The 19,450-nt window shown below is 35.8% G+C and overlaps 1 protein-coding gene across 1 annotated transcript in view; it reads right to left on the bottom strand.

Annotated features, from left to right (window-relative positions):
• PHLDB2 (pleckstrin homology like domain family B member 2) overlaps window positions 1-19,450 on the bottom strand; it is a 118,498-nt gene that overhangs the window by 51,725 nt on the left and 47,323 nt on the right. The window contains exons 5-8 of the mRNA XM_021007107.2: window positions 14,325-14,486; window positions 13,357-13,467; window positions 11,790-11,879; window positions 1,924-2,073 (exon numbers count right to left, since the gene is read on the bottom strand). Of these exons, the coding sequence (XP_020862766.1) occupies window positions 1,924-2,073; window positions 11,790-11,879; window positions 13,357-13,467; window positions 14,325-14,486 (513 nt within the window). The remainder of the gene's footprint in view (window positions 1-1,923; window positions 2,074-11,789; window positions 11,880-13,356; window positions 13,468-14,324; window positions 14,487-19,450) is intronic.

Here is a 19,450-nt window from a genome sequence, read left to right as displayed (position 1 = left end):
TTCTCTATTAAAGAGCAGCAGCAAAGGCAGTCTTTTTTGGGGGGTGGGTGAGGGACAGAAGGGCAAGGCATGATGAGAAGGATGGAGTTGAATGGATAGTTTGCCATCTAAATTTTAATACTCATTTGTAGGTGTTCTTTATTAGGGGATTTCTGAACTTTTTTTAAAAAAAATACTTTGATAACTTTTTCAACATAATCAGTTTCCTTTGTATTGGTATATACATTGCTTTGTGCATTTAAAATATTCTGAGAAAGGGTCCATAGTTTTTACCAGACTGCTTAAGGGGTCCATGTTTAGGATTATTTTTAGCACCTACCGAGGACATTGTGAGCTTTCACTATCTCAATTTGAATTCAAATGAATGTATTTCATTTTCTTGCTTTTTTTTTATTCCTGAATACACTGAATATTACTTAGAATTCATATATATGTATGGTTTAAACAAGATTGAAAAATATATGCTCAAAACCCAGGCACTGAATATTTAAATAGTAGAGGGCATGAGGAGGACACGGAAAAATAAAGTATTGTTTAAAAAAAAGGCCTTCACTTGTAATAGGTCAAAAATCAAGTAACAGAAAACTGAGTCACTATGGATTAAGGAATAAAAATTAATAGGCATTATGGATTCTCTCCTATGTGGGAGCTCTCTAAGCAGAGAGGTTAACTATGCTGGGCATGTTACTGTGAGGATTCCTTCCCTGTCTGGATTGGAATAGATGGCCTCTGGAGGCCCTTCCAACTCTCGAATTCTGTGATATAACACTGTTGACAATGTGTAAGATTTTAACCACCATTATCTCTTGAAGCCTCTCAACTATGTGCTATGGTGGCATACTCAAAGCTTGGGGATATGTGAGGACTTGCCCAATAATACCTGATAGTGGCAATACGCTCAGAAAAAGACCAGATACTGTTTCCTTTGCCCTAACCCAGACATCTATGGGCTCACCAAGCAGGAATGACTTGACTGTCAAGGCAAAGGCCACCCAAACTATCAGTACTACATCCTTTGTTACCTGCTGGTGCCTTCGGTGCTTTTTAGCTGGAAGAGGAGGAGGTGTATCATTTAAAGAAAAAGGGTCGACAGGCGGGGCAGCCAAGACTTCAGGCCAGTGGACTGATGGAAGTTGAGCAACAGGATGAAGAGAAAGTGAGTGAGGAGATAGAGATCCAGAACAGACAGGTGATTGTAGCTTTGTAAGAGGAAGAGAAAGTACACGGATGCATCTACATGTAATTAAAAGGCAAATTTCACAAACAAATCAGATTTCTGATTTAATAATATATTTTGTTGCACTTTTCAAAAGAACCCACAAAAAAGAGGGGTTTCTTTTTTTAATCACCAAAATTCTAAACAGTAAATATTTAACATAAATCAGCAGAACACTGGCTCCAATTTTCCTTATACTGTTGTCATCATTCTACCCTCCCGAAGAATGCCTTAAAATTCATGAGAACACACACATATCAAATCAAACATCAAGGAAAATAATCATTGCATGCAAATCATCATTCTATATAATACTTTGTGCCTGTTCTCTAATCAGCTCCTTCAAATTTCTAATGAAATGTGGGTTGGGTTTGGTCAATGTAAGGCACAAAGTTTATTCGTAGGTTTTAACTTCCCAACTAACTTTCGGTTTGACTTCCCTCATATAAAATCACATTTCACAAGCGGAAGAGACATTCTATGTAAAGTGCATTGTAAACTTTATAGTGCAACAAAAATGTTAATTATTATTATTGCTGCTGCTGTTATTTACAACCCCAAGAATGAATATGTCTCGCCAACACAATGTGACTGACCTTTCCCCAAACAGATACATTTGCTACACACCCTCTCATTTGCAGTTAATTCTGGGTTAATTTATGACATGAGGAAATGCAGTGAATGAATGAAATGTCACTCCAACAAACCTCTTGATTTTGTGGCTGGCTCAGCAGCACAGCTGTGGAAGGCTCAGTGGGATCAGCATCAGCATCAGCGTCAGTGGAAAGCTGAGTAGAAGGGGATAGATTCGTGGAATTGCCACCTAGCTCATTAATTTCATTTACACTGATAAAGCCCTAAAAGGAGGAATTCAGAAGTTAAATACAAAGGAAGCAAAAGCTGAGGCATGCAGGAATATTAATGAATCAAGTACAATGGAGGTTAGTTTAGAGTGACACGGCCAAATATCTGTGGTATTATTGCCAAATGTTTTATTAAAGAAGTAATGATCAGCATTTAAAATTACTTTTATATGGCTTCAATCTGAGAAAAGGTATCCCGAACTTTTAACAATACTTTTTCCCCCTGTGGTGACATTACAATAACTGTTGCACAAATCATCAAAATACCTTTCCTTTAAAAACACCCAGTGGCACCACCATTCATTCTTTGGATTGGATTGATCATCATGAAAATAAAGGTTAATCATTATTAACATCACATAAAAATTATTATAATGTACTTCCCACCCTTTGCTTCAAGAACCTATTACCTAAATTCCTAATTCCTTGATTTTGTCTCTTAAGAACTTTGTCTCTTAATTAATTAGCAAATACATACTTTAGACTAGGGGTGGATGGAGTCTCTTTGGAGTTACTGGAGGAAGGAATGAGAGACAGAAAAAATGAGGTGAGGTAAGTCATTGGTTTCTACATTATTAAGGAACAAGTGATCGAATCCATAAGAGACATGGCTGTGTTTGAAATCTATTTTGAGTCTACCACCACAGAGATCCTACAGACTAAATAGAAATAAAAATGAGTTCATGTCTTCTTTTTCCATTAAACCTTCCATTGAAACTTTCATTAAAAAGTTGAATGGTTCCCACACATCCATGAACATTCACATACATCATAAATGTGGAACAGCGAGAGTGATATTTGAATTGCTGTCGTTTTTAATGAGTTTGAGCTAATTTTGCTTTGGGTTAGAAGATTTCACATAACCCTGCAATTTGACCACTAAGTTCTGGTTTCATCCTATAAAAAATGGCTATAAATGGCTATGAGAAGCCTTGGATAGTAAAAACAAACAAATCATAGAAATGGTGTATCAAAAGGACAATGGAGGGGAAAGGAATAAGCACTTATTAAGCACCTACTATGTGCCAAGCATTTTGCTTAGTACTTTACAAGTATTTCCTCACTTGATCCTCATGACAACTCTAAGTACTATTATCCTTTTCACAAATGAGGAAACTGAGGCTGACTGAGGTTAAGTGACTTGCACAGGGTCACATAGTCAGAAGTATCTGAGGTCACATTTGAATTCATATCTTTCAGACTCCAGGAACAGCAGCACCTAGCAGTTATTATAAACACACCTGCAAACAAAAATGAAGGACAAGATAAAGATAATTTGGGGGCTGTGAATTACCACTGAAGAGACTAGGAGGGAAGGATGACATATTCACTTTTTCTGAAAAAGGGGATCATCAAATTGGGAATAATTATAAAACAATCTGCATCAGCATTGCCTGGATAAATGGTGAAGTATCAGTCCTTTTGGAAAGGATATCTCAGGAAAGGTGGAGAATTTTTTTTTTGGCTTGTGAAATGAAGGCGTTAGGTAATTAAGTGTTTTGACCTAGAACTCATGGTTATGGCTGAAAGAAAAAAAAACACCTTAAACTAAAGGCATATTATTTTTCAATAGCATCAGAATGGTATCAAATGCTTAAATAGTTTGGAAATAAGTAATAAAGGTTTGCCCCAGCTTATAGGATCAATATATCATTTTCAGCACAGCAAGATCAATATATAATTTTTAGCACAGGAACACAGAACTGGGAGTTAAATATTATTTGATTTAGTCTAGTTAATTTAGAAGACAAACAAAATGAAGACAAACTCAATCTCTTGTTATTTCTTTGATCAGCTGATTAAAGCATCTTGTCAAAGAGCTCAAGGTTGCCAGTATGATATGTTGGGGGGGGGGGTCAGTTAGCTTTCTGTTCTCCTATAGCCAGAAGAGTGTACCTCATAAATGTATTCCATTGGTCACAAGTAGGGATTGGCAAAGATAGTGGGAATAGATCATCACATTACAAATCCTTTACCACTTTTAGAAAATAAGATGAAAACATATGTCTTCCTCAGGTGAATAAGAAAATTTTTTATAAGAAATTCAAATCAATTCAATTTTATGGTCACTTTTAATTACCTACTATGTGTTAGGCTCTTGGTATACAAAAAGACTAAAGAACAGCCTTTGAGGATGTTTGTTGTTGTTGTTCAGGCATGTCAATTCTTTGTGACCATATGGACCATAGCACCCCAATGCTTGTCCGCGAGGTTTTCTTGGCAAAGATACAGTAATGGTTTGCCATTTCCTTTTCTAGGGGATTAAGGTAAACAAAGGTTAAATGACTTGCCCAAGGTCATACAGCTAGTAAATGTCTAAGGCTGGCTTTGAATTCAAGTCTTCCTGACTGTAGACCCAGAGCTCTAGCCATTGAGAAATCTAACTGCCTCCTAGGCCAACAGAGGTTAAGGCACTTGTCCAAAGTCAAACAGCTAGTGTCTGAAGCTAGATTTGAACTCAGGTCTTTCTGACTGTATGCTTAGCACTCTATCCACTGAGCCATCAGGCTGCCTTGGAGACTCTTACCTTTAACCATAGAGAAACAATATATATGCAGATAAGTACAACATATTTACAAAGCAAATTACAAGTAATTGTGTGGGAGTGGGAAGCAGGAAGATCACTAATAACTTGGGGTTGGGGGTGTTGCCAAATAAGGCCTTATGTAGCAGAAGGAGGCATTTAAGACCTGATTTAAGCTAGGAATTCAAAAAGGTGGCAAGGGAGATCATTCCAAACATGGTGGATGGAGGAAGGGCAGGAGAGCCTGTGCAAGGTTGTGGAGATGGAGAAGAGAATGTCACGGATGAGAAACGGCAAGCAGGCCAGTTTGGTTGGGGGAAAGATGTGAAATCACTCTAGAATAGAAATTCTAGTTAGATTGTGAAGGCTTTTGAATGTCAAGGGAGTATGTATTCTATCCTAAAGTCAGTAGTAGCAGTGAAGCTTCAAAAGCAAGGTAGTTACGTGGTCAGAACTATGTGCTGTAAGAATATGAATTTAATAGATGAAAATATTTACAGCTGCCCGTTTCATAGTGGCAAAAAACCTGGAAATAAAGTAGATGCCCAAAGATTGGGGAACTTCAAAACAGATTGTAGTGCATGAATATGACAGAAGATTACTATACCCTAAGAAACTATGAATGTGAAGAATATTGGGATGCATGGAAAAAATTATATGAATGTATCAGAGGCAACATGGTATCACATGGATAGAACCTGGACTTGGAGTCAGGAAGGCCTGGGTTCAAATCCCACCTCTGACACTTATTTATTGCCATATAAACCTGGACAGGGCTCTTAACCTTTCTGCGCCACAGTTTGCTTATCTGTAAAATAAGGGTGTTGGATTCAGTGGCCTCTAAGTTTCCAGCTCTGATTATATGATCCTATGTACTGACACATCATGAAATATACAGAACCAATCAAGACAATGCACACAATGACTACAAAAATATAAAAGGAAAGAAAAACAAATCAAACCCAAACATCATAGAATTATAATGACCAAGTTTGTCCCTGTAGAGGAGGTATGAGAATGTACCTCCCTCTTTCTTTCTTCACCAAGATGAGAAACTATGGCTATGGAACATTGAAATAATTTTTGGTTTTGACTTATGTGTTGGTTAATTTTGTTGAACTGACTTTTTATTTTCTTTCTTTGTTATTCTTGTTTTAAGAGATGCCTCTCCAGGTGGGGAGAGAGGGGAAGGGATCTATTGAGAAATAAAGATTATAGGAAAAAACCAAAATATATAACATAATTTTAACAGAAAAAATAGAAAATCAATTTGGCACTCTGTTGAGGATGGGTTGGAGAGGGAAGGGCCTGGAAGAAGGGATCAAGTTAGGAGATCACTGTAATAGTCCAGGTGAGGAGGATCTCAAGTAGGGTCTGAAAAAAACATACATTATCATTTTGTTAAATGTGTGCTATGCTATGTAAATTCTTCATCCCTACCCTGGTCTAATAAATAAATGGAATGAAAATGTTTTCATCATGTCTCTTTCATAGCCCTGTAACTGCTAAAACTGAGTACTCTGCTCTGACTATTGACCTCCCTGGCTTCCTTTAAGTCCCAACTAAAAACCCACCTTCTACAGGAAGCCTTTCCCAACCTCTCTTCATTCCAATGCCTTCTTTCTCTTCATTGTTTCCTATTCATCATGTATGTAGTTTACTTTGTATATACTTTCCTTTGTGTGTTGTCTCCTCAAATAGATTGTAAGTTCCTTGAGGTCAGGGACTGTCTTTTGCTTCTTTTTGTATCCCCAGGGCTTGATACAGTGACTGGAACATTTGTTGTTTGGTTGTATCTGACTCTTTGTGACCCTGTGGACCATAATACACCAGCTTCTTGCTCGTGGGGTTTTCTTGACAAAGATACTGGCGTGGTTTGCCATTACCTCTTCAGTGGATTCACCTTTTGTCAGCATTCTTCACTATGACCTGTCCATCCTGGATAACCTGGTATGGCATAGCTCATAGTTTCATTGAGCTATACAAAGCCTCTTCCCCAACTGGCACACAGAAGTCACTTAATAAATAATTTATTGATTGATTACTGACTCAACAATTTTAATGGTCATTATATAAATAATATATACAAATATCACATACAAAATATGCAATGTTCTTAAAATATCTGTGTATACTCTTAAATTCCCAACGTGCTACTGCTGAAGATTCAAATATGGACACTAATAAGCTTTCGATTTTTTGTTTTTTGGTCCAGACCTGTTGCTACATTGATGTAAAACCATGATTATCAAACTTTTTGGTCCCAGGGCCCCTTTACATTCTCAAAAATAATCGAGCAACCCTTCCCATGAGCCTTTGTGTTTGTGGATTATATTTACTGCATTAAAAATTAATAAGTCTTAGTATTACTAATATTATCTATGAAAAGAAGGGCCTGGGAGGGGGGTCACTGGATCATACTTTGAGTAATGCTGGTATATAATAGAGTCAGAAGGACAGGGATAGGGGCTGAACCTGAGATTTCTTTAGTGTAAGGTACACCCAGGTGAATACACTTCCTCTACCAATAGTACCTTCTCTGCAACTTATATTCTTACAGAGTTGCCTAGAGACCTGATAGATTTAAGTGACTTGCCCAGGATCACACTGCTGGTGTGTTTCAGGGGTGGGATTTATACCCAAGTTTTCCCGGTAGGGGAAAGAGGTAACACCCTTTTCCCATGAAATCACATTGCCCGCTATGAGATTTCAATTTAATTGTTCATAATATTCTTATGGTTACTAAAACTGCTTTAATCTGCCATCTATTTTAGTGATGGCTGCCATATTTTTATACAACACACCAAGCAGACTTGCATGGGGTTGACAGCTTATTTTCATAGAGTGTCACAGAAAGTTCATTGTTAATCCACTTAGACTAAAGTATGTATGTATCAGATCAGTGAAAATTACCCTTGTATATTTAGATATGTGTCAAATATCTACAACTGTTAATGAAAGGCATTTACTATAATGGAGAAAAGAAATATTACTGTAACTTGGCACCATAGTTAATAAAGGTATATAACTTGTTTGCCTTTGTTCACCTTCTGCATGCATTTGTCCATAGTGCTAAATTTTCCTGAGTATATTTTTACTACACTGTGAATTTTTAATCAACTTTTCTTGTTAGGTTGTATAACATGTTCATGTTTAACAAAACACTCGACTTCAATCTCGTAATTGCTGTGTGATCAGTAAGGTTCCTGTAAGATATGCTGCTTTTTTAATTTAATACAGTGTGGATATGGATGAATTATATCCCAAATTAAAAAAAAAAACACACACCGAGCAAAATGCTATTCATATGCCAATATTAACCCCTCTTTGTCAAACCTTCTCATCTATAATTTCCTCCTATCTTTCTTAATTTCTGTATACTTCTCAAATGGATCTCTCCTTTTCCCTGAAATCAAAATCCAATAACTAATCTCCTTCCTCACCATTCCAAAGCAGGAATATGGTTGAAGAAGAAATAAGAAAGTTTTGGAGAGAGAATAATCACAATCCAAATTGAATTCCACAAAAAGGAAGAAGAAACAAGACAGTTTACACCTACAGCACTCTCCTAACTTGATACAGTTAGATGAATATTAAATTTTTTTTTCATTTCAGAAATTAAGTAGGAGAGAGAAGGCAGGAAGGGAATCAGCATTTATTAAATGCTCACTATGTGCCAGGTACTTTAAGTATTGGGGATAAAAATGCAAACAAAAAGACAGTTCCTGACCTCAAGGAGCTTACAGGCAGGAGCAGTCACACTGTAAGAGCTTCCTTTCTCCGACCTTTACCCTTGGTTCCTAGCAAGAAATGATTGAAAGCCAAACCACTAATCTAGAACCATAGCCTTGTCCCCTTCTGCATCATTGCTCTTGCAATCTTCCTGGCAGCACTCCCGACCATTTCCCATTTAGTTAGATAAGTAACATGAAAACCAACTGGGATAATGAATTGAATAAATTCTAAGACAAACAACTGCAAATTTAAAAGAATATACCTTGAATTGCTATGAAGAGATGTTTATATTGTTATACCAAATTATAGTCATACATAGAGCTAGAGTTAGGATGATTCTTAGAAGTCTTCCAGTTCAAGCCCCTCATTGGAGAAATGGAGGCTCAGAAAGATTAGGTAATTTGTTCAATGTCATATAGTTAGCAGTAACCATGCCAGTATTTAAGCTCAAGTCCACTGGCCCCAAATTAGCAAAAGCCAGCATTTTTTCCAAATTATACTTATTACCTTATAATCATAGCACCCATGACTTTATTCTTGGGGATGCTTATTATACTGATATCAGTGACAACCCTTTTCATATCTCATTAAGAGTTTTATTAGCTTCCTGGGGCCAAAATATGCATCTTTCAGATGTTAGCCTCCTGATAATGATTCCATCTGACCTCAGGTAGGCTGGTACTGGAAAGACAGACACAGTTCTAGAACTACAATAGAAGTCTTTCTACCTTGGTAAGTCCTAGCACAGCTGATGCTTCACTGAAAACACAGGGTAATCTCCATTTTACTCTGATAGAATAGAATAGAACTAGAGGCTCCAAACTGCATATTTGACCAGTTTAAGAGTCATCTTTAAATTCATTGTAGCCTTAACGATGAAATTTTTTCCCCCAATAAAACTGATTAGCAAATTTAGTAATGGTATTCAGAGCTCCAAGATGTTATTTCATCTTTGAGTTATTATTATCAAGAATAATGCCATGGTCAAAGAAGGTGAATAATAAACATCTATTGAATGTGAAAGCATTGACATCTTGAAAAAAGGACTGTGTTGCTTTTTCTTTTTGTTTCCTCAGTGTAACAATGACAGCAATGATGATGATGATGATGAGGATAAAAATAAGCATTGGGGGGCAGGTAGGTGGCACAGTGGATAGAGCACCAGCCCTGGAATCAGGAGGACCTGAGTTCAAATCTGGCCTCAGACACTTGACACTAGCTGTGTGACCCTAGGCAAGTCACTTAACCCCAATTGCCTCACCAAAAAAAAAAGAGCATTAGTATCTACCCAGCACTTTAAGGTTTGCAAAGCACCTTGCAGTTGAGTCTCACCAGTGAGGTGGATGCTGAGGCTCAGAGTGACAAAGTGACTTGCTTTTGACCTTCGATCTTTCTGTCTCCAAATGCAATGCTCTATCCCCTGGTCACCTAGCTATCTATCATCTAGTACAGTGTCCTGAACATAGTCGATGCTTAAAAATTATAGCGGTAAAATTTTAATAAAATGAACTTAGAGAAGACAAGAGAATAGCCCTCTCAGATTTATCATCATGGAATTTTACTGTACCTAAAACAGCAAGAAATTAAATCAATGAGCAGCTTGAATAGTTGTTATATTTTAAATATAGTTACAATGAATTTTATTCTATTTCTCCTAGAAATAAATGGATTTGATTCATGGAGGTACTTTCATGCATTTGGGTTTAACAAATAAACATGAAAAGCTTAGTTGCCTTACTACTAACCATGTAATCAACTGCTCAAAGTAAAACATAACATTCTAAATAAGTAAATAAAAAAAGAAACAGAGACAAAAAGGACTGACAACAAGCATAAGGACCTCAGGTGAAGCCATTTCACAGTTCCCTAACTGGGAACCTATTTTCTAAGTCTTCACCAGCTTAAAATGGCTTTAAATGAGACAATCTTTTAAAGTTCACTTTCAAAGAGGTATCAGAAGAATCAAAAAGCAATGGGAAAAAAGCAATACAATAACTTCTTAGAAAGTACCTTTGAGTTGCTTCCTCAAGTCCTATGTGGTTTGCATTTAATAAATGAATAAGAGGAAAAATAAAATAAAGAGTGAAACCAGGAAGTTGTCAGGTATGTAGGCAAAAAGCAAGTGTGTTAATTAAGATTTCTAAATAAATAGAGAGATTATAAAGTAGAATAAGATAGGAAGTCTGCCTTGAGAAATGCATTCTTCAACAGCAACATTACTTACTAACATTGTAAACATGGGTTGTGTTTAAATGTAATGTACACTTTAACTGGCATGTATGAAAACTATAATATTAATCTGTATGATAGAAATCTTATAGCTTATATATGCCAGTCCCTGTTTTCTTCTAAGTGACTTTAAAATTAACAAGAGGTTTTCTGGTCTTCACATGTCAACTAAAGCTTACAGACTTTTTTAGTCTTTTAAAATTATTATTATTATTATTTTCAAACTATACAATGTATATTATAGTGATGATTTTAATGCTTAAAAAACAGGTAGATCCTGATTAGTATGAATAACGAACCCTTTGAAGTATGCCCATGTATTTAAATCCACACTATTAAAATTATAATTATAAAAATTTGGTAATTGACTCCAGCCCCCCAAAAATATGTAGTATGGATTTGAATTATGCAGCCACTTCAGGGAATTCACTATTTGCCCTAATCAGGACTTTTTTTTTCCCAAATAAATTTTGAACATTTGAGTCGTAGGAAAATAAACTTAATGTTGGTATGTAATTTGTATAGTCTCTACCAAAAAAAATTGGGAGGGAAAGCATAAAAAATTAACATGAATATGGGAATTAGAAGGGAATATTCACCTTGATCTATACAGGAGCTTTGAGAGAAAGAGAGAGAGAGAGAGAGAGAGAGAGAGAGAGAGAGAGAGAGAGAGAGAGAGAGAGACAGAGACAGAGAGAAAATAAACACAGGAGCGGTGGTATGAGTGTGGAAAGTGGAAAGGAATCAGGGAAAGAAGCATTCAAATCAGATCAGAGAAACACTGTTTAAGGAACTGACATTTTAAGTGTGTTTCTTTCCCTTCTCTGAAACTCAGCCAGAAAATCAAATAAGAAAAAGAGACAGAATCTGAGCACTAAAAACAGACCAATATTGGCTCTGCCCTGAGCTGTTTCTGAAATTCTAAGTTAGTGCTATTCCTAAAGTCAAATCAAATTTGATTAGTCAGAGAGGACCAAAGTTTTTTCATTGTATATTAAAGTACATTTAGCATGTGCCTTGAAGTTACCATTTAACATAAAAGATAATCACTGGAAAATTCCAAAGTACATAAGGAAAGAGTTGACTACAGCTAGACCGTGAAAACTTTGATACCACTTCTTTTTCATACATCCTGTCTTTATCAGAACACAAGGACAAAGAATTCCCAGAGACTTAAAATCGAGATTAATCCAAGTTCAAAGCAACCCAGGACTCTGCTTACCTCTTTTAGACTATTGGGATTGACTGGAAACCCCTTTCCTCCAGAAAGGATAGAATATTTCTTTTCCAGATTGCAAAGATTCTCCTTTTCCTGTAAAATCACAAGATCCTCTTAAGCTTAGAGTCCACCAAAGGCAAAATTGTGAAGTCAGTCAAGCTCATCTGTGGCAACATTCCCTCACTCTGTGTTTTGAAGTCTTTTTTCCTGTATTTGGAGCCCAGCATTCTCTTCCTCCATTCCTCCTTCTTCCTTTATCTCTGGCCTGCTCTCCAGAGGAAAATGTCTAGATAATGTACCTCCTCCTTGAGGATTCTGGTTTGGCTAAGTTATCTTATATAAAGGGTGTCCAAAAATGTTGGTGCATTTTAAGCTATGAAAGCTTTAATATTAATCTATACCTTAGAAATCTTATAGATTCTATATGCTGGTCTTCAGCCCCGTTTTCTTCTAAGGAACATTAAAATCAACCAATGAGGTTTTCCAGTCTTTCTATTCTTTAATAACTTAAAATGGCACTAAGATTTTGGGATACCCTGTATTAATCTATGGCATATAGTATTATATGACTACTACTCAATTACCATTTCCAAATAACAATAAGAGCAATGGTAGTAATGCACATTTATATAGTACTTGAAGATTTAAAAAGTGACTGCTTTTCCTAAGAATAGGTATGAGAACACATTTCCCTCTGTTCCTTTCTGAGGATTGTAGTCCTTGGGTGTACAAGACTGCATATGTAATCTCAGACTTTTTTAAATTAATTGACTGGCCTGCTGAGGTTTTTTTTCTCTCTCTCATTTTCCTCCTTTAAAATATTCATTGTCATACAAGATGCTTATTTGGGAGGGGTGAGGAGAAATGGAGGGGAAAATGCAGGTGATGAAGAAACAAAAGGCATCAATAAAATCTAATTTTTAAAAAAATTAATGCAAATATTGTTCCCATTTTACAGATGAGGAAACTGATGCCAAAAGAGGTTAAGTGACTTTTGGTTGCACAGCTAGTAAATGCTAGAGCTGGGATTCAAACCCAGTTCTCCTGACTCTAAGAACTACTCTTTTTATCCAATAACTTCTGTATTCACAGTTCCTTGATTCAAAGCAATGACTATGGTGAATGAGAATTTCAGGCATCCCAACAAGGTAATGGAATAAATGTGTAGGGTCTAGATCCCCAAGTCATACCATTCACCTGAGAAGATGGTTAAGTCAAATTATATAATTATGGTTAAGTCAAATTATGTAATTCCTCATGAGATTAAAGAAAATCTATATTTGGCAGGGCTATGATCAGATTACACTGAATGTTTGATGGAAGCAAAGCATTATCTTTCTAAAGGCTATACTAAAATATATCTATGTATCTAAATCTATAGATATGAAAGCATGTTTCAAATTTGAGGGTTTAATGTGTGTTATAATACTTCAAAATACCTAATCTTTAAAACATTAAAATATAAACAAACTACTGATTATTAATATTTTAGGTTATTAAAAAAAACTAAACTAAAAACGAAGAGAACACTTTTCTGACAATGTTCAGATGGCCAAGAGATACCACTTACTCTTTGTAGCATTGATATTAAGTTATTTTTCTCTTTCACAAAATGATCTTGTTCTCTTTGAGCTTGCTGGACAATATGACTGGCTTGCTTCTTTAATGCAGAAATTTTCTCCTAGTAGAAAACAGATAACAATAGACAACAGATCCTTTTTGTTGTTGTTGTGTCATTTTTCAGTCGTTTGACTTTTTGTGACCCCATTTGGGGATTTCATGGCAAAGATACTAGAGTGATTTGCCATTTCCTTCTCCAATTCATTTTACAGATGAAGGAACTGAGGCAAGGAGGCTTAAGTGACTTGCCTATGGTCACACAGCTAGTAAAATGTCTGAGGCAAGATTTGAACTCAGGTCTTCTTGGCTCCAGGAAACATTCCATCCACTGTGTCACCTAGATGCCCCTAGTCCCATCTAGCTATTTGTAATGATAAGATAGTCAACAGTACGCAATAGTAACAGAGGAAATTCTCCTCCCCCCACTCTCATTCTCAACAAGACTCAACCATCTGCAGTGTGCTATTGTGGACATTGGCTATTTTGGTTCCAAAGGGAAATAGGTCAAGACAAATGACCAGAGAAGTGACATTCCCCACCTATCTTGGTTCTCACAAGGGAAAAAAAACAATAAAATCTTTCCCCTTTTATTAATGATGAACTTAAGGTTCAGTATAATAAAGGCAATGACATTTTCTCAATGTGGTTCAGGCAATTATTCATCATTATAGTGATTCTATGATCCTCCCAAAGCTATTATGAATTTTCTACTATCCCTACACATATGTATGTACATACATATTAGTAAAAACCATCACTAATAATTAATAGTAATAATAATCATATAGGACTTTAAAACACATAAAGTGCTTTGCAACAATGAGATTATGATCGCTTTTGTTTGATAAAGTTTATGGTATTTGTGCTTTCTGTGGTAACTTTTTTTTTTAATTTTTGAAAGGCATTCAGTAGAATTACCTTTCTAGTGACGATGCTCCTTTGATATTCAGCTACTTCACGTAAGAGTTGTTGGGTCAGCTTCTCTTTCTCTTCATCTAACCGGCTCTCATGCTCCAGCTGCTGAAATTCTAGATCTTCGAAGTGTTTGCTTTCTACATCCAACAGGTCAGCATCCTTTGAGGAAATGGAATGAAGATAACAGCAAGAAACACCAGGATTGATGAGAGCCAACTTCAGGTTTACCAAAAGATAAGATCCTTGAAAGCAAATTGGGTTTGCTACAAACTTAACTTTCCAATGACAACACTGACAATAGCCAGCATATGAGAGAGATGTCTTTTTGGAGAATTAAACACGCAATTGGAAAGGGTCAGATTGGGACGAGAACACGGGGTTTGTTGGTTCTGCTTATTTCACCGTCATATATTTTCCTCCATGATGGATTTCAGACTTAAGAAGAAAATATGAATTCCAATGGTTTATGTATATTATGAACATTAGTCAATAAAAGGCATAGCTATATTGTCTGGAAGGCCAAATGTGTCTTCAGTCTCCCAGGAAAAAAAATGTCATTTGCCAATCACAACATCGTAAATGTAAACATTAGATATGCTATATAGAAATTATTCTTCAAGCTATAGAAAGTATTTTCTTCTAGGGATAATAAACTTGAGGAAAATTTGAGTGTAAACTAAGATAGATCAAGAGAATATGGAGGGTCATTTGCAGTAGGTTGATAAGGATGGGGAAGTGATTCTTCTGTAATCCTACTAGTTTGGGCTTTTATCTTTTTATTTTCTCCCTTTCTAGAGTTCTAGGCATTTTCCTAATGCTTCCTTTTACAAATGGGAAAGCAGCACCCATAGTGTTGCTTCAAAGCTCTATATCAGGAAAAAGCTTAAAAAGTTGGTTAAAAAAAGACAAGAGACAAAGTGAGAGTCATTCATACAAGTCACTTAACTTTGATCCCCTACTCCTATATTTTAAAAAAAATGACTAAAAATGACTCTTGAAAGAGGGGAAGAGATATTATTATAATTAGAACAAATTTCCTGCTACAGCTATTTCATAGTAATTATGGAGGCCATTAGCTTTCCTGTTACCAACAAGAATATAATGTCAAAACACCCTAGGATTCTCAAATGTGAGAGTAAAAAAATAAAGCCATTCTAAAGATGGGTCTATTTATTTATTTGTATTGATACATACTTTTTATTTTGATAAGTCTCAAATTTTAATTCACAAAGTTTTGGTGTCTTTATATATTTCTGCTTTTTCCATGATGATTTGCAAAGGAATTGACTGACTAGAACCCAAATTTGCCATTACTAAAGAATATCATCTTAAAAAAAAGAATGTCATCTTAAAACAAAATGGTGGGCAGCAAAAATGCCATTTTTAATGGACACAAGAAACTTGGTCCACAGGTAGATGATACAGGGATAAAAGGTTTGCAAGAAAAGATGACTCAGTTCATGAACTTACAACAAAATGCCACTTTAGTTATGGCATTTATATAAGGAAAGATCACCCCACTTCACCAAAACAGGTTGATGTCCAAGGCCTGCCACGTTATCCCTGAAAAGAGCTATATAGTTCACAGAACCACTAGTTAACAATTCATTTATGGGGTAAATGTTTAAATCACTTTATGAAAATATGAATGTACTATGTTAGAAAAGCTGCATTTGAAACTACAATCTTATGTTTGAAATTCTTCCGGTGGTGTCAGATATGAGTTTATCAAGCTGAGAAGTAGTGAGAATAAATGTTGATATGACCTATATTGCAAATCAAAGCAATTTCCCTGAGAATTTGAAATGAGGGGCAGTGCTGTATAATTGATAGAGTGCTAGACTACACAGCAGGAAGACCTGGGTTTGAATCCTGCCTCTCACTGGAGTAAGTTGCTGTGTCACCCTGGGTAAGTCATATAAATTCTCTATGCCCCAATTTACTAATGTGTACAATGAGGGAATTAGACCCAGTGGTTTCTGGGGTCCCTTCCAGCTGTAAATCAATGATCCTATAATCCTATAAAACAAGGAATTAATTTTTAAAAATACATGGAAATTGAGGCAGGAGTAATTTAATTCAGCAACTTGTAATACCTGTCCCAAGAAAGCCACAATTGAATTATGAATTGTAGCAAAATGACAATAATAAGATGATAGATTTAAAGGTTGAAAAGAGTTTAGAGACAATCTAGTTCAATCCTTTTATTTTATTTGGATGAGAAAACGGAGGCTTTGTCTATGGTACTATAGAGTAAGCAAGTGAGCTAGGATTAGAACTCAGGTCTCCTGACCCCAAATCCAGTGCTCCTTCCAAGTCTCATTGAAATGAAATGGTACTAAAAAGTCCAAGGTCCAAAGGCAATCAAATGGGCATTGTTGTTCAGTTGTTTCAGTCATGTCTGACACTTCATGACTCTATCACCCCATTTTCTTGGCAAAGATACTGGAGTGTTTGCCATTTCGTTCTCCAGATCATTTTAAAGATGAGGGAACTAAGGTCGACAGGGTTAAGTGACTTTCTCAGGGTCACACAGCTACTAAGTCTCTGAGGTCAGATTTGAATTTAGGAAGCTGAGCTTTCCTGACTCCAAGCCTGGCACTCAATCCACTTTGTTACCTCGATGCCTCAAACGGGTTTAAGTAAAATGTAATAAAATCTCTTTATCTTTCTAGTGTCTTTTTACAGGAATGTGTTTATAACAGGATTCTGTTTAGCTATGATTGTTAGGCTACTGAGGAACAGTAGGCAGGAATGAGCGGTACTAATAAGTGTAACTAATAGCTAAAAATCAACTTCAGAGACTAATGAAAATCTGAGGTGGGCTCAGGGTTTGTTCCTGGTTGGAACACAGATTTAGATACTGGATTTTAGATCATAGATTTAGAACTGAAGGGCATCTTAGAGGCCATTTGGCCCAACCTTTCATTTTATAGATAAGGAAACTGAGGCCCAGAGGCAACAGAAGAAGTACAAGTTTTTGACAAGTGTTCCAGGAATTCTTCTATTAGGTGCCACTGTTCAGCAACTGTGGGAATTATACTGCTTCCTTTGCTATTTTGTCCATATATTAAATGATGTTTTTTTTTTCCATGGAAAAACTTCATCAGAGTTTCCATATACACTACCATAGCAACCACAAGCCATCAAACCACCTATTTCTGGCCAATTTCAACTGGATCTTTGTTGATAATTTTGAAGTGAAAGGTCCTGGGTTCTTAGTGACTTGCATACTTATATTGTATGCATTATATTGATCTCTAAATTTCGGCTCAAGATTTCTAAAAATAAAGGAAGAGAGAAAAGAAGAAAGAAAAAAAAAGGAAAGAAAGAAAGACCAATAACCTGCTCTCAAGGAGGACTGTTACCTCCTTTAAAGGAATTTTATTAAAAGCGTATTACTATTTTACTAAAGTTAGTGGTAACAAAAGGTGATGAAGTGGATAGAGTCCTGGTTCTGGAGTCAGGAAGACTCATCTTCCTGAGTTCAAATCCAGTGTCAGACACTCCTAGCTGTGTGAACCTATGCAAATCATTTAATCTTTTTTTGCCTCAGTTTCCTCATCTGTAAAATGAGTTAGAGAAGGAAATGGCAAAACCACTCCAGTATCTTTGCCAAGAAAACCCCAAATGGGATCATGAAGTGTTAGACATGACCGAAAAATGACTAAACAATAAAACAAAAGTCAACTTAATTGAATCTGTATTTAACTTAATAAAGGCCCTGGGGTAAGAGATTTTATTTCAGTAGTATTTTGAGGTATTTGAAGCTGGAAGGGAGATGGGCTTGTGCTAATCCAGGAAGTCTCTAGCATAAATGAATTATTACAAAGTGAGCTACCCTACTGTTTAAGTCAAAGAGGCTGGTGAAGGGTGACTATAGAAGAACAACAATTTTAAGGCACCCCTTGATAACAGGGAGACAGGGGGTTTATCACACTTCTGTCAGTTATCTCTTTCAAGGAAAGGGCCTTTATGTCAAGAATTTCACATTACTGCTTTGTGGGAAAGGAAAGGAGTCTTGGGCTTTGTATGATGCAGAATTAGGTCATCTGCATTCATTTCCTTTCTCTGTAATCAAAACCCCTTAGAACACTTGAAAAAAAAGTTTATGAGACATTATATAGAGCCCAGAGTAAAATGAGCAATAATTATTTATATCAACTTTATATTCACATCAATGGACTTGATAAAGTATTAGCTGAAACCAGTGTTTATGCAGAATAAGAAAACAACTAGACAATGGAGTAGAAAGATTAAGAAATTAAAAAGAGGGAGTAAAATGTACATAGCAATACATATTTACTGATCTTAAATAAGGAATTTCTAGCGCAATGACAGCATTGTCTGTATACAATCTTGGGGGAAAAAACATTTCTGAGAAGTAATGAATAAGCAGAAATATGTTTCCCAAACTATTTTGTTTAACTAAAAAAGAGACTAAGAATCTTAGGGCCTAACACTAACAGATAAGCGGAACAAAATACCTTCACAAATCTTATTTTCTAAGTTTTAGGCAATATTTTTTTGAGTATTTTTAACACAACTTTGTCCTAAGAATGGCAGTACTGACACATAGGTAAAGTTGCAACTTACTGGTTTATATCCAACTCTCCACAATAATTGGCTAGGGAGGGCAAATTAATTTTTGAATTTATTTGGAACAACACTGGTAAAAGCAGTAGATATTATCATCTTCATTTAGCATTTCAAGATATTTGAAATGAATGCCTTTAAAAAATCAGGAAGCTCTCAACTGTAATATCAAATTACATGTCACTGAAAGATTTCTTTACTATATTCCAAGGGGCAAATGATTTAAATTAATGATAAAAGTTCATATATTGTTTAAAAAAAACCCAGCCTTTTAAGAAATCCTCCAAGAGCTGCTGTCTTACAATGGTTCACTTTGTAACTCTCTAAAAAGGGAAGAATGTGATGAAATGAATAAATTAGAATTATTTTTCACTCATTAAAGCCCACTCCTCTGGGGCTAAATCTCCTTACATAGTAATTTTGCTTTCAAGACAATTAATGTATTTTCCCCAATATTTTAATTTAAGCTGTTCTTTATGGAAAACAAAATCTGGCATTCATGTTGCTATAAAAGTTTAAATTCTGGGGACACA

Source organism: Phascolarctos cinereus, unplaced genomic scaffold (assembly GCF_003287225.1).
Source record: "Phascolarctos cinereus isolate Bilbo 61053 unplaced genomic scaffold, phaCin_HiC Scaffold_726;HRSCAF=1367, whole genome shotgun sequence".
NCBI lineage: Eukaryota > Metazoa > Chordata > Mammalia > Diprotodontia > Phascolarctidae > Phascolarctos > Phascolarctos cinereus.
This window is presented reverse-complemented; position numbering and strand designations above follow the sequence as displayed.